General features: G+C 43.3%; 1 protein-coding gene across 3 annotated transcripts; it reads left to right on the forward strand.

The window, feature by feature from the left end:
- Positions 1-1775: 1775 nt before the first annotated feature.
- Positions 1776-11683, forward strand: fn3krp (fructosamine 3 kinase related protein). 3 transcript variants are annotated; one of them, NM_001078748.1, is made up of 6 exons: positions 1776-1947; positions 5881-6032; positions 7070-7161; positions 7386-7468; positions 7996-8118; positions 10326-11675. In NM_001078748.1, exons 1-6 carry the CDS (start codon positions 1807-1809, stop codon positions 10665-10667), a joined length of 933 nt encoding a protein of 310 aa, NP_001072216.1. In that variant the 5' UTR covers positions 1776-1806; the 3' UTR covers positions 10668-11675. The 3 variants fall into 3 exon arrangements, with proteins under 3 accessions (NP_001072216.1, XP_017945206.2, XP_031750018.1); XM_018089717.2 differs by having other exon boundaries at positions 1940-2012; positions 10326-11683; XM_031894158.1 differs by lacking the exon at positions 1776-1947 and adding an exon at positions 4394-4797 and having other exon boundaries at positions 10326-11683.
- The last annotated feature ends 2777 nt before the right edge of the window (positions 11684-14460 follow it).

Below are 14460 nucleotides of genomic sequence, written 5' to 3' on the forward strand. Positions count from 1 at the left end.
GTGTGGGTACATATAGCAGCCACTTACAGCCATGTGTGGGTATATATAGCAGCCAGTTACAGCCATGTGTGGGTACATATAGCAGCCACTTACAGCCATGTGTGGGTATATATAGCAGCCAGTTACAGCCATGTGTGGGTATATATAGCAGCCAGTTACAGCCATGTGTGGGTACATATAGCAGCCTGTTACAGCCATGTGTGGGTACATATAGCAGCCTGTTACAGCCATGTGTGGGTATATATAGCAGCCAGTTACAGCCATGTGTGGGTATATATAGCAGCCAGTTACAGCCATGTGTGGGTATATATAGCATCCTGTTACAGCCATGTGTGGGTATATATAGCAGCCAGTTACAGCCATGTGTGGGTATATATAGCAGCCTGTTACAGCCATATGTGGGTACATAAAGCAGCCTGTTACAGCCATGTGTGGGTATATATAGCAGCCTGTTACAGCCATATGTGGGTACATAAAGCAGCCTGTTACAGCCATGTGTGGGTACATATAGCAGCCTGTTACAGCCATGTGTGGGTATATATAGCAGCCTGTTACAGCCATATGTGGGTACATAAAGCAGCCTGTTACAGCCATGTGTGGGTACATATAGCAGCCTGTTACAGCCATGTGTGGGTATATATAGCAGCCAGTTACAGCCATGTGTGGGTACATATAGCAGCCTGTTACAGCCATATGTGGGTACATAAAGCAGCCTGTTACAGCCATGTGTGGGTATATATAGCAGCCTGTTACAGCCATATGTGGGTACATAAAGCAGCCTGTTACAGCCATGTGTGGGTACATATAGCAGCCTGTTACAGCCATGTGTGGGTATATATAGCAGCCTGTTACAGCCATATGTGGGTACATAAAGCAGCCTGTTACAGCCATGTGTGGGTACATATAGCAGCCTGTTACAGCCATGTGTGGGTATATATAGCAGCCAGTTACAGCCATGTGTGGGTACATATAGCAGCCACTTACAGCCATGTGTGGGTATATATAGCAGCCAGTTACAGCCATGTGTGGGTACATATAGCAGCCACTTACAGCCATGTGTGGGTATATATAGCAGCCAGTTACAGCCATGTGTGGGTATATATAGCAGCCAGTTACAGCCATGTGTGGGTACATATAGCAGCCTGTTACAGCCATGTGTGGGTACATATAGCAGCCTGTTACAGCCATGTGTGGGTATATATAGCAGCCAGTTACAGCCATGTGTGGGTATATATAGCAGCCTGTTACAGCCATGTGTGGGTATATATAGCAGCCTGTTACAGCCATGTGTGGGTATATATAGCAGCCAGTTACAGCCATGTGTGGGTATATATAGCAGCCTGTTACAGCCATGTGTGGGTATATATAGCAGCCTGTTACAGCCATGTGTGGGTATATATAGCAGCCAGTTACAGCCATGTGTGGGTATATATAGCAGCCTGTTACAGCCATGTGTGGGTATATATAGCAGCCAGTTACAGTACTGTTACATGTACCAAAATACCATTTGTAGTTTAATGGGATAGTGGTGTGGGGTAACCGCACGGAGGCCGGGGTTTATCTTTATAGTATTATTAATCATTTCTGACTTAGCCTCTTTGTTTTTGTAACTCGACTGAGCTGCCCGCAGGGAAAACAAACCTGTCACGGCGCCCAAGTAACTGGGCCATAAACCAAGCTGGAACGCAATCCGCAGTGCGCATGCGTCTAATAAGCGCAAAGGAAGCGCCAATGAGGCGGAAGTGAGGGCCAGCCTGGAACGCACCTGTGCGCCTGCGTGGTGACAAGGGGTAAAGGGGCCGCAGGATGGAGGCGCTACTGAGGAAGGAGCTGGACACGGAGCTGCTGAAGGCTACGGGGCACATAGGCGGGGGCTGCATCAACCAAGGGCAGAGCTATGACACTGACAGGGGACGGGTCTTTGTGAAGATCAACCACAAGCCTGAGGTTTCCCGCTCTGTTCTCTCTATGGCTGTGGGCTGAGTGTGCAGTGTGCCTCATACAGCCGCAGGGTACCGCCCCCTCATCCGATTATTCCCCGCCCCCTCCCCAGCTGGGCACAACTATTGCCTCATAGAAAGGCGGGATATAAAAGCACATTTAAGTGTAGTTTGGGGGGGGGGGGGGAGCATACAGAAAGAGGGACAAAAACAAATGCAAAGAGGCAAAAAACTTTGACCACGCCCATTTTTGTTACCACACCCCTTAAATACCTCTCCAATTTGACAGGTTATTTAAAGTTTGAACACATTTCTGGGGGGTTTTGGGGTCCTGTTGTGCTATTACAGTTTTGCTGAAAAGGTGAAATTGCCCTTTAAGCTGCGAGTCTCGGTTCCCCCAAGAGACCAGTTTAGCTTATTAGTTACACTTGTATCTCAGTGCAGGGGGGGCTTTTTACCTTTCTGGGCTCTCTGCCAAAAGCTACTTATTTAATTATATGTGAGAAACACTGTATCTAAGTGCAGGTGTTGCTCGTTAAACTTTCTGGGCTCTCTGCCCTCAGTCCAGTGAAAATCAGGACAGTTGGGAGGTATGGGGGGGGGGGGGGGGATGCCAGGGTCTCTATTAACTCCCAGCCCAGAGCTGCCCCCCTAACTGGATACTGTGCCCGTCCGGTCAGCCCCACCATTGGAATGTGCTGCTCTGGGGGGTAGAAGGGTTTGCAGGCTGAGAGGGAGGTTTGGTTCATGGGAAAGGACATTCAGTACAGAGAGGGATGAATAAGAAATGGCTGCAGGCTGGATAGCAAAGCTCTTACCTTGTCCGTCTTATTCTTTTCTTAACAGGGCTTCAGCCTAATGTACATAGAGCCTGTTCCCCCTGTGCCTAATGTACATAGAGCCTGTTCCCCCTGTGCCTAATGTACATAGAGCCTGTTCCCCCTGTGCCTAATGTACATAGAGCCTGTTCCCCCTGTGCCTAATGTACATAGAGCCTGTTCCCCCTGTGCCTAATGTACATAGAGCCTGTTCCCCCTGTGCCTAATGTACATAGAGCCTGTTCCCCCTGTGCCTAATGTACATAGAGCCTGTTCCCCCTGTGCCTAATGTACATAGGCCTGTTCCCCTGTGCCTAATGTACATAGAGCCTGTTCCCCCTGTGCCTAATGTACATAGAGCCTGTTCCCCCTGTGCCTAATGTACATAGAGCCTGCGCCCCCTGTGCCTAATGTACATAGAGCCTGCGCCCCCTGTGCCTAATGTACATAGAGCCCGCGCCCCCTGTGCCTAATGTACATAGAGCCTGTGCCCCCTGTGCCTAATGTACATAGAGCCTGCGCCCCCTGTGCCTAATGTACATAGAGCCTGTTCCCCCTGTGCCTAATGTACATAGAGCCTGCGCCCCCTGTGCCTAATGTACATAGAGCCTGTTCCCCCTGTGCCTAATGTACATAGAGCCTGTTCCCCCTGTGCCTAATGTACATAGAGCCTGCGCCCCCTGTGCCTAATGTACATAGAGCCTGTTCCCCCTGTGCCTAATGTACATAGAGCCTGTGCCCCCTGTGCCTAATGTACATAGAGCCTGTTCCCCCTGTGCCTAATGTACATAGAGCCTGTTCCCCCTGTGCCTAATGTACATAGAGCCTGTTCCCCCTGTGCCTAATGTACATAGAGCCTGCGCCCCCTGTGCCTAATGTACATAGAGCCTGCGCCCCCTGTGCCTAATGTACATAGAGCCCGCGCCCCCTGTGCCTAATGTACATAGAGCCCGCGCTCCTGTGCCTAATGTACATAGAGCCTGTGCCCCCTGTGCCTAATGTACATAGAGCCTGCGCCCCCTGTGCCTAATGTACATAGAGCCTGCGCCCCCTGTGCCTAATGTACATAGAGCCCGCGCTCCTGTGCCTAATGTACATAGAGCCTGTGCCCCCTGTGCCTAATGTACATAGAGCCTGCGCCCCCTGTGCCTAATGTACATAGAGCCCGCGCTCCTGTGCCTAATGTACATAGAGCCTGTGCCCCCTGTGCCTAATGTACATAGAGCCTGTGCCCCCTGTGCCTAATGTACATAGAGCCTGCGCCCCCTGTGCCTAATGTACATAGAGCCTGCGCCCCCTGTGCCTAATGTACATAGAGCCTGCGCCCCCTGTGCCTAATGTACATAGAGCCTGTTCCCCCTGTGCCTAATGTACATAGAGCCTGCCGCCCCCTGTGCCTAATGTACATAGAGCCTGTGCCCCCTGTGCCTAATGTACATAGAGCCTGCGCCCCCTGTGCCTAATGTACATAGAGCCTGCGCCCCCTGTGCCTAATGTACATAGAGCCTGCGCCCCCTGTGCCTAATGTACATAGAGCCTGCCCCCCCTGTGCCTAATGTACATAGAGCCTGCGCCCCCTGTGCCTAATGTACATAGAGCCTGCGCCCCCTGTGCCTAATGTACATAGAGCCTGCGCCCCCTGTGCCTAATGTACATAGAGCCTGCGCCCCCTGTGCCTAATGTACATAGAGCCTGTGCCCACGCTAACCAGCTTGGCATCTGTCTGCTTGATACACAATGGGCATTTCCACCTAATGTCATTCTAAGAACTGTACAATACAGATACATTAAACATTCCTGGTTATTTCTAAATGTAATTGCTCCAGAACAAATTCTCTGCCTGTTTCTGTTCTCTGCACTGCTGGTTCTGACTTTAACTGAAGCCAGCTGACTAACAGACCTGCAGAAAAGCAGTTATTGGGTGGAGATCTCCTTTGGGTTTATTTATTGCTGATCTCATTCCCCTGCCTGGCAGTTTGTATCATTGATCAGAAACCCGCACTTTGTGTCCCACTGTAGAACTGGCTGAAAATGTGAAGGTGAACATAATGATTATTGGTGTAATTGTTAAACACCGACCCTGTGTATATTGGTGTGTAACTGTTTCATCTGCTTTTCCTTGCCATATTAAACAAGTCACCAACTTGGGGCAAAATGCAATAAATCTCATAGTAAATGCGCATAAGCGCCTTGTTTATAAGAAACATATGGGTGAATAGGCTTCAGGATTGTGTATGAACCTTTACACAGTCCCAGTGCCGGGAATAAAAGGGGGTGCAATGAATCAGACTAATTAAAGATAGCCCAGAGCGCTCCCTAGAGTCTGTTTTAATGCATTTCACCTTCCCTTATACAGTAAAGGTGCCCATACACAGGCCAATTTTAGCTGCCGATGTTGGTGGTTTAGACCGATTAGGCAGCTTATCTGCCCGTGTATGGGCACCACTGACAGACTTCCACGACCGACATCTGGTCTGAAATTAGCCCGATCTCGATTGGGCAGGTTTGATTTTTCCATTGGATCGGGGACCACATTGACTCCCCTGATCCGACAGCACCTATGCCTGCCATAGGACCAAACAATTGAATTAGCCTGATATTGCCCACCCATAGGTGGGCATGTTGTCAGAAGATCCGCTCCCTTGGCGACCTTACAATGTATGGCCACCTTTAGTACAAGCTGGCAGCCAAACACGTGCAGCTTTAACCTATTTGGTACCCTCCCAGGAAAACAATCAGACCATACTGAGGACGTATGGAGACCTGTCAGTAAAAGACCATATCAAAGCCTGGATGATCTCCTTACCTGATGGCATCTTCTCAACTGCCCAATGGATATTTTGCCAATGTTCAGCCAGATATTGGTCAGACAGGCCCTAGGGAAGCCCCTATAGGAGCACTTACAGTGAGCTGGGACTCACTAAACGTGGCCATACACGGCATGGTGGCAGAGCTGCATGTTCTATTCATGGCTTCCTAAATTGTACAAGGATGGGAAGCAACATTTGTGGTCGTGTTAATGCCCATTAAATTACACCAGTAATGTGTGTCTCAGAAAATCTTTTTTATTGTGCTATGTAGGTATAGAATGGTACTGAGCAGCCTCTTTGGTTCCTCCTTAGGCAAAGCAGATGTTCCTGGGCGAGATGGGCAGCCTGGAAGCCATCCTACAAACTGGCACAGTCAGAGCTCCCAAGCCTATCAAAGTTATTGACAATCCAGCAGGGGGCGCCATGTTGGTCATGGACCATCTGGACATAAGAAGCCTTAACAGGTACAAGGCACTGAGATGTTTCCAGTCCACATAAAGCACCATAAAGTCTATCACTTTAGGGACACAGAGTAACTCATTTCCATTGTGATACAGGTATGGGATCCCTTGTCTGGAAACCCATTATCCAGAAAGTTCCGAATTACAGAGAGCCCGTCTCCCATAGACTTCATTTTAATCAAATAATTCAGAATTTTAAAACTGATTTCCTTTTTCTCTGTAATAATAAACAGTACCTGTACTTGATATAATTACCCCTTATTGGGGCAGAACAGCCCTATTGGGTTTATTTCATGGTTAAATGATTCCCTTTTCTCTATAATAATAAAACAGTACCTGTACTTGATCCCAACTAAGATATAATTACCCCTTATTGGGGCAGAACAGCCCTATTGGGTTTATTTAATGGTTAAATGATTCCCTTTTCTCTGTAATAATAAAACAGTACCTGTACTTGATCCCACCTAAGATATAATTACCCCTTATTGGGGGCAGAACAGCCCTATTGGGTTTATTTAATGGTTAAATGATTCCCTTTTCTCTGTAATAATAAAACAGTACCTGTACTTGATCCCAACTAAGATATAATTACCCCTTATTGGGGGCAGAACAGCCCTATTGGGTTTATTTAATGTTGTATTGATTTTTTTAGTAGACTTGAGGTATGGAGATCCAAATTAAGGAAAGATCCCTTATCCGGAATACCCTTGGTCCCGAGCATTCTGTATAATGGGTCCTATACCTGTATTACCTTGGTACCTAGAACACTAAAGCACCTTAGTGACATAAACCTTCTTGCTAGAACCCCATTAACTTAAGGCCTAGATCTGTGAATGGTTCTGTGAGCAGCTGCACACCAACACATTGCCAAATGTATGATAAAAGCACTGCCATTGGCCAGACTTTAGCGCTACCTTTTTGCCTCATCCTTGGATAAAATATGCTCCAGTGGCACCCAATGTAGATTTGCCACTCACTGCTGTGTTTTGCTTACTCTTGTGTCTATATAAGCTAACAAGCCATTGGCTGTTCCTTTTCAGACATTCTGCAAAACTGGGAGAGCAGTTGGCCGACCTCCACCTCCATAACCGAAAGCTGAGGGACAAGCTAACCAAGGAAAGTGGTTTTGTAGGTAAATTTAAAAAAAAAAAAACAACAACCCCAGAATGATAAGAGCTAAGGCTTATGGGGAAAGTCACACTGACCACATAATAATAATCTGGGATATTTATTGTGGTGCTTCTGAGACATACAAGTTGCAGTTGCCCCCAGTGCTAGACTTCAGCCATATGTGGCTTTAGCTTTACTCAGGGGGAATTTTACAGACTCCTCTGATTTCTTTTTATAATTCTCCAGGGAAAGGCCCCGGACAGTCGGAGATCCAGTATGTGGATAAGTTTGGCTTCGATACAGTGACCTGCTGTGGGTACATCCCCCAGGTAAACCCATAGTCACTGCTTTTCTGTAGCCGGTGGCTCAGCAATGGATTTCATGGGCCAAAAACTTCTCCCCTTGTGTCTTATCTGACTTTTTTTAGTATGTTATAGAACGGCCAATTTTTAGCAACTTTTCAATTGGTCTTCATTATTTATTTTTATGTCTTTTTTTTAATTACTTGCCTTCTTCTGCTGACTCTTTGCAGCTTTCAAATGGGGGTCACTGACCCCGGCAGCCAAAAACCTATTGCTCTGTGAGGCTCCAGTTTTATTGTTATTGTTACATTCATAACTTATTTTTTCAGTTCAGCCCCTCCCCTATTCATATACCAGTCTGTCATACAAACCACTCCCTGGTTGCTAAGGTAATTTTGATCTTAGCAACCAGATATCTAGAGAGCTGCTGAACAAAATGTAAAATAACTATAAAACCACAAATAATAAAAAATGAAGACCAATTGCAAAGTGTCTCAGAATATTACTCTCTACATTATATACTAAAAGTTAACTCAAACCAAACTCCCTGACAGGTGAATGACTGGCATGAAGACTGGGTCACGTTCTTTGCCTGCCAGCGTATCCAGTCCCAAATGAACCTGGTGGAAAAGACGACCGGGGACAGAGAGGCCAGAGATCTTTGGTCACAGATACAGGTGGGCACTTTAATGCAGATGCTTTTACCTGGGACCCTTCCTTCTCCGAGACAAGGACCAGCCTCCTCTCCTGAATGCAACATCTCCCTGAAATACAAGCACCCCCAAAAGAGTTCTACATCATATATAAATGATATTATATAATGAATAAAGTACCCCCTATTGTAAAATATAGGGATATTATAAGTCAGTGAGGAGTTCCTTATAATATATAGTGAATAAAGTACCCCCTATTGTAACATATAGGGATAATATAAGTCACAGAGGAGTTCCTTATAATATATAGTGAATAAAGTGCCCCCTATTGTAACATATAGGGATATTATAAGCCCCCGAGGGGTTCCTTATAATATATAGTGAATAAAGTGCCCCCTATTGTAACATATAGGGATATTATAAGCCCCCGAGGAGTTCCTTATAATATATAGTGACTAAAGTACCCCCTATTGTAACATATAGGGATATTATAAGTCCCCAAGGAGTTCCTTATAATATATAGTGAATAAAGTGCCCCTATTGTAACATATAGGGATATTATAAGTCCCCGAGGAGTTCCTTATAATATATAGTGAATAAAGTACCCCCTATTGTAACGTATACGGATATTATCAGTCACAGAGGAGTTCCTTATAATATATAGTGAATAAAGTACCCCCTATTGTAACATATAGGGATATTATAAGTCCCCGAGGAGTTCCTTATAATATATAGTGAATAAAGTGCCCCCTATTGTAACATATAGGGATATTATAAGTCACCGAGGAGTTCCTTATAATATATAGTGAATAAAGTACCCCCTATTGTAACATATAGGGATATTATAAGTCACAGAGGAGTTCCTTATAATATATAGTGAATAAAGTACCCCCTATTGTAACATATAGGGATATTATAAGTCCCAGAGGAGTTCCTTATAATATATAGTGAATAAAGTGCCCCCTATTGTAACATATAGGGATATTATAAGTCACAGAGGAGTTCCTTATAATATATAGTGAATAAAATGCCCCCTATTGTAACATATAGGGATATTATAAGTCCCCGAGGAGTTCCTTATAATATATAGTGAATAAAGTGCCCCCTATTGTAACATATAGGGATATTATAAGTCACAGAGGAGTTCCTTATAATATATAGTGAATAAAATGCCCCCTATTGTAACATATAGGGATATTATAAGTCCCCGAGGAGTTCCTTATAATATATAATGAATAAAGTACCCCCTATTGTAAAATATAGCGATATTATAAGTCCCCGAGGAGTTCCTTATATATAGTGAATAAAGTGCCCCCTATTGTAACATATAGGGATATTATAAGTCAGTGAGGAGTTCCTTATAATATATAGTGAATAAAGTACCCCCTATTGTAACATATAGGGATATTATAAGTCCCCGAGTAGTTCCTTATAATATATAGTGAATAAAGTGCCCCCTATTGTAACATATAGGGATATTATAAGCCCCCGAGGGGTTCCTTATAATATATAGTGAATAAAGTACCCCCTATTGTAACATATAGGGATATTATAAGCCCCCGAGGAGTTCCTTATAATATATAGTGAATAAAGTGCCCCCTATTGTAACATATAGGGATATTATAAGTCACAGAGGAGTTCCTTATAATATATAGTGAATAAAGTGCCCCCTATTGTAACATATAGGGATATTATAAGTCCCTGAGGAGTTCCTTATAATATATAGTGAATAAAGTACCCCCTATTGTAACATATAGGGATATTATAAGCCCCCGAGGAGTTCCTTCTAATATATAGTGAATAAAGTACCCCCTATTGTAACATATAGGGATATTATAAGTCTCTGGTGAGTTCTATTACTGTATAAAGGGACGACGCCAAAGGCCCAGTGCTTTTATACAGGTCATGGAACTCCTTGCTGACTTCTAATATCCTCATATTTTACAATAAGGGGGTATTTTATTTATTATAATATACAAGTTACAGTGAGTCATGTGACAGAATTGACATCACTAAGCACCTATTATAACTGATGACATCACTAAGCACCGTTTATAAGGATATCATTTGCAGTTTGGTCCCATAGGGAAATGACCAGACTGTATATTATAACATTATAATTGAATTATTATAGCATTATGTTCTACGGGCAATATCCGGTACCCTGTATGCTCATGTTTCGGCGGAGAGATGTTTAATACGTATGTAAGTGCCTCTCATTTTGCCTGCAGGTGATGGTCCCAGACCTGTTTGTTGACATGGAGGTTGTGCCCGCACTTCTTCATGGAGACTTATGGGGTGGAAATGTGGGAGAGGTGGAAACGGGGCCCGTCCTTTTTGATCCGGCCTCTTTCTATGGCCACTCGGAGTTTGAATTGGCCATAGCTGGCATGTTCGGGGGGTTCGGGAGTTCTTTTTACTCCGCCTATCACGCAAAGATCCCTAAAGCCCCCGGCTTTGCAAACCGCATTAAAATCTACCAGCTTTTCCATTATCTCAACCACTGGAATCACTTTGGCATCGGATACAGATCATCCTCTTTGAGCACCATGAGAAGTCTCCTTAAGCGTTAGTTCTGATAGACTGCTCTTATTGTAGGAAAAACACTTTTACTTCACCTTTAAATTAACTTTTAGTATGACATAGAGAGTGCTAATATGATGCCATTTGCAATTGGTCTTCATTTTTTATTATTTGCGGTTTTTGAATTATTTGGCTTTTTGTTCAGCAGCTTTCCAGTTTGGAATTAAAGCAGCTATCTGATTGCTAGGGTCCAATTTAACCTAGCAACCAGATTGGTTTGAAAGAGATACATGAATATATATTGAAACTGAAGCCTCACAGAGCAATAGGTTTTGGCTAGCGGGGTCAGTGACCCCCATTTGAAAGCTGCAAAGAGTCAGAAGATGAAGGCAACTAATTGAAAAATTATAAATAATGAAGACCAATTGAAAGGTTTCTAAGAATAGGCCATTCTATAACATACTAAATGTTAACCTGAAGGTGAACCTCCCCTTTAAAGGGGAAATCTTCTCCATCTAGTTGGTGTATGTGGAGCATGAGAACCATCTGCAGCGAATAAAGCTCTGTTTTCTGACACCGTCATAACTCCACTCTCCTTGAAACACGCCGAGCCCTTCACCATTACATAATGGACATTTGTGTTATTAGTAGTAAATTAAACGACCAGCACAAGGTGGGGCCAATGCATTCCATGTGACCATCCAATCAGAGGGATTTGGGAGGGAGCAGTTGTCACGGGACCATTACCACCGCTCAGAACGTGGCACCACAGCTTCCTATGTGGCTTCGGTAATTATGGCAAAAACAATGCATCATGGGTAAATAAACATGGCTGTCACAAGTTTAGCTTCTGCTACAACTGCCCCCAAGGGCATCGACACTTTAACATCTTTATATGTGAGTTGTGCCTCGGTGACTTACCTGTCCTGGAACCCTTGTACCAACCTGCCATAACTGCCCCTAATGTGCCGTTCCCAGTTACTCAGTGCCGTTACTGTGAGTGGGATGTTTCCGTACTGTTGTAAATAAGAGTATAATAAATGTCCAGTGTTGCTGTCTGTCTAAAGCCTCATTGTCTTCGCTGGGTATTGTACCTTATGTGTGGGGTACAGGGGTGGTTCCCCTTTAGGTTAACTTGTACTATGTTATAGGGATTATACCCTGATGGAAAAGGCCGAATACCGAACCGAATCCTGGATTCGGTGCATCCCTACTATGTTATAGAATGGCCTATTCCTAGCAATGTAGTGATTGGTCGTCATTTTTATATTTTTTTAAAGGGGTAGTTCACCTTAACTTTTACTGTGAGGTAGACATTGATATTCTGAGACAATTTGCAGTTGGTTTTCATTTTTTATTTTTTGTGGTTTTTGTAGAAACTCTCCAGTTTGGAATTTCAGCAGCTATCTGGTTGCCAGGGTATTGCTTACCTTAGCAACCAGGCAATGGTGGGAATGAGAGACTGGAATATGAATAGGGGAGGGGCTGAATAGAAAGATAAGGAATAAAAAGTAACAATAACAATAAAACTGGAGCCTCACAGAGTAATAGGGTTTGGCTGCCGGGGTCAGTGACCCTCATGTGAAAGATGTAGACGAAATAGGCAAATAAACTAAAACAAATGAATAATAAAGACCAATTGCAAAGTTGCCAGGAATAGGACATTTTCTAACATACTAAAAGTTATCCTAAAGGTGAACCATGCTTTTTTTTATTTGCCTTCTACATTTTTCAAGCTTTCGAATGGGGGTCACTGACCCCGGCAGCCCAAAAACTATTACTTTGTGAGGCTTACAATTTTATTATTGTTTTACTTTTATTCCTTATCTTTCTATGCAGCCCCTCTCCTATTCATTTTCCAGTCTCTCATTCACACCACTGCCTGGTTGCTAAGGTAAACAAGGCCCTAGTAACCAGTTGCTAATATTCCAAATGGAAGCGCTTCTAAATAACTGATAAACCACAGATAATAAAGAATGAAACCCAATTGCAAATTGGCTGACAATATCGCTGTCTGTGACACACTAATGGGCTTATTTATCAGTTTTATGAGGTCACCAAGCGAGCGGATCTTCTCCCGGTATCCCCACTTACAGGTGGGCGATATTGGGAGAATTTAGGCTAATTTGGTCGTTTGGCTGTTAAGGACGCAGTCCCTGCTGATTGATATCTGGTCGATTTTAGACCAGATGTCGGTCAGACAGGCCCGTCGGTAGTGCCCATACATGGGCTGATAAGCTGCCCAATCTGTCTAAGGGACTGATATCAGCAGCTAGAATTGGCCCGTGTATGGGGACCTGCCACCTTAAGAAATAATTCCAAATCCTTTTCTATCATGTTAGTTGAGCAAAATAAACTTTACTTAAACTAGATGAATTATTTCATTTTTGTTCCCCTTTAGTCTTGGAATTTACAGTCACGGCCAGCAGGCCGGCGCCATTTTGTGGGCACTGTTATTAAGGGAAGCTTTATATCACCCCAAAATCTTATGTATTTGCCATCGAGGTGATATCTAGGGAGCGCTGAATGGAAAGTGAAAGTAATTGAAATTAAAAATCTGAGCTGTCAATCATATATTGCCTGCCCCACCTCTATGCCACAGGCATAGATGTGGGGCAGGCAATATATGATTGACAGCTCAGATTTTTAAATCCATTTATAACAGGTATGGATGATTTAATTAAAGAATGCTGTAATGCCTCTCCTCACTAATGTGTGGCATTAGGTATAGGCCGGAAAGTTACCAGGGGAGGCAAAGCCGCTAATGGTAACGTAAAGAGCCAAAATTCCAATTATTTAATTTTTTGTTTATGTGCCTTACTAAGGGGTCCGGTTTTGCTTGAAGTCAGGAGATGTCGCACTGTGTAATCATTTGCCCATTATTATCTATATCCTTTTTCTATTTTTGCTTGTTTGATATACCGTATTTGTTTGAATATTTTGTTTCACTTTCACTGTATGTTCTGATTGCCTAGTAACAACATTAGCGTCCTTTTGGCTTCTAAGCATTTGTACTGCACTCTGGTGTTGGTGTCTCCAGTACAGGTACTGTTTTATTATTACTGAGAAAAGGGAATCATTTAACCATTAAATAAACCCAATAAGGCTGTTCTGCCCCAATAAGGGGTAATTATATCTTAGTTGGGATCAAGTACAGGTACTGTTTTATTATTACTGAGAAAAGGGAATCATTTAACCATTAAATAAACCCAATAAGGCTGTTCTGCCCCAATAAGGGGTAATTATATCTTAGTTGGGATCAAGTACAGGTACTGTTTTATTATTACAGAGAAAAGGGAATCATTTAACCATTAAATAAACCCAATAGGGCTGTTCTGCCCCAATAAGGGGTAATTATATCTTAGTTGGGATCAAGTACAGGTACTGTTTTATTATTACAGAGAAAAGGGAATCATTTAACCATGAAATAAACCCAATAGGGCTGTTCTGCCCCAATAAGGGGTAATTATATCTTAGTTGGGATCAAGTACAGGTACTGTTTTATTATTACAGAGAAAAGGGAATCATTTAACCATTAAATAAACCCAATAGGGCTGTTCTGCCCCAATAAGGGGTAATTATATCTTAGTTGGGATCAAGTACAGGTACTGTTTTATTATTACAGAGAAAAGGGAATCATTTAACCATGAAATAAACCCAATAGGGCTGTTCTGCCCCAATAAGGGGTAATTATATCTTAGTTGGGATCAAGTACAGGTACTGTTTTATTATTACAGAGAAAAGGGAATCATTTAACCATTAAATAAACCCAATAGGGCTGTTCTGCCCCCAATAAGGGGTAATTATATCTTAGTTGGGATCAAGTACAGGTACTGTTTTATT

This window comes from Xenopus tropicalis, chromosome 10, assembly GCF_000004195.4.
Source record: "Xenopus tropicalis strain Nigerian chromosome 10, UCB_Xtro_10.0, whole genome shotgun sequence".
In the NCBI taxonomy this organism is placed as follows: Eukaryota; Metazoa; Chordata; class Amphibia; order Anura; family Pipidae; genus Xenopus; species Xenopus tropicalis.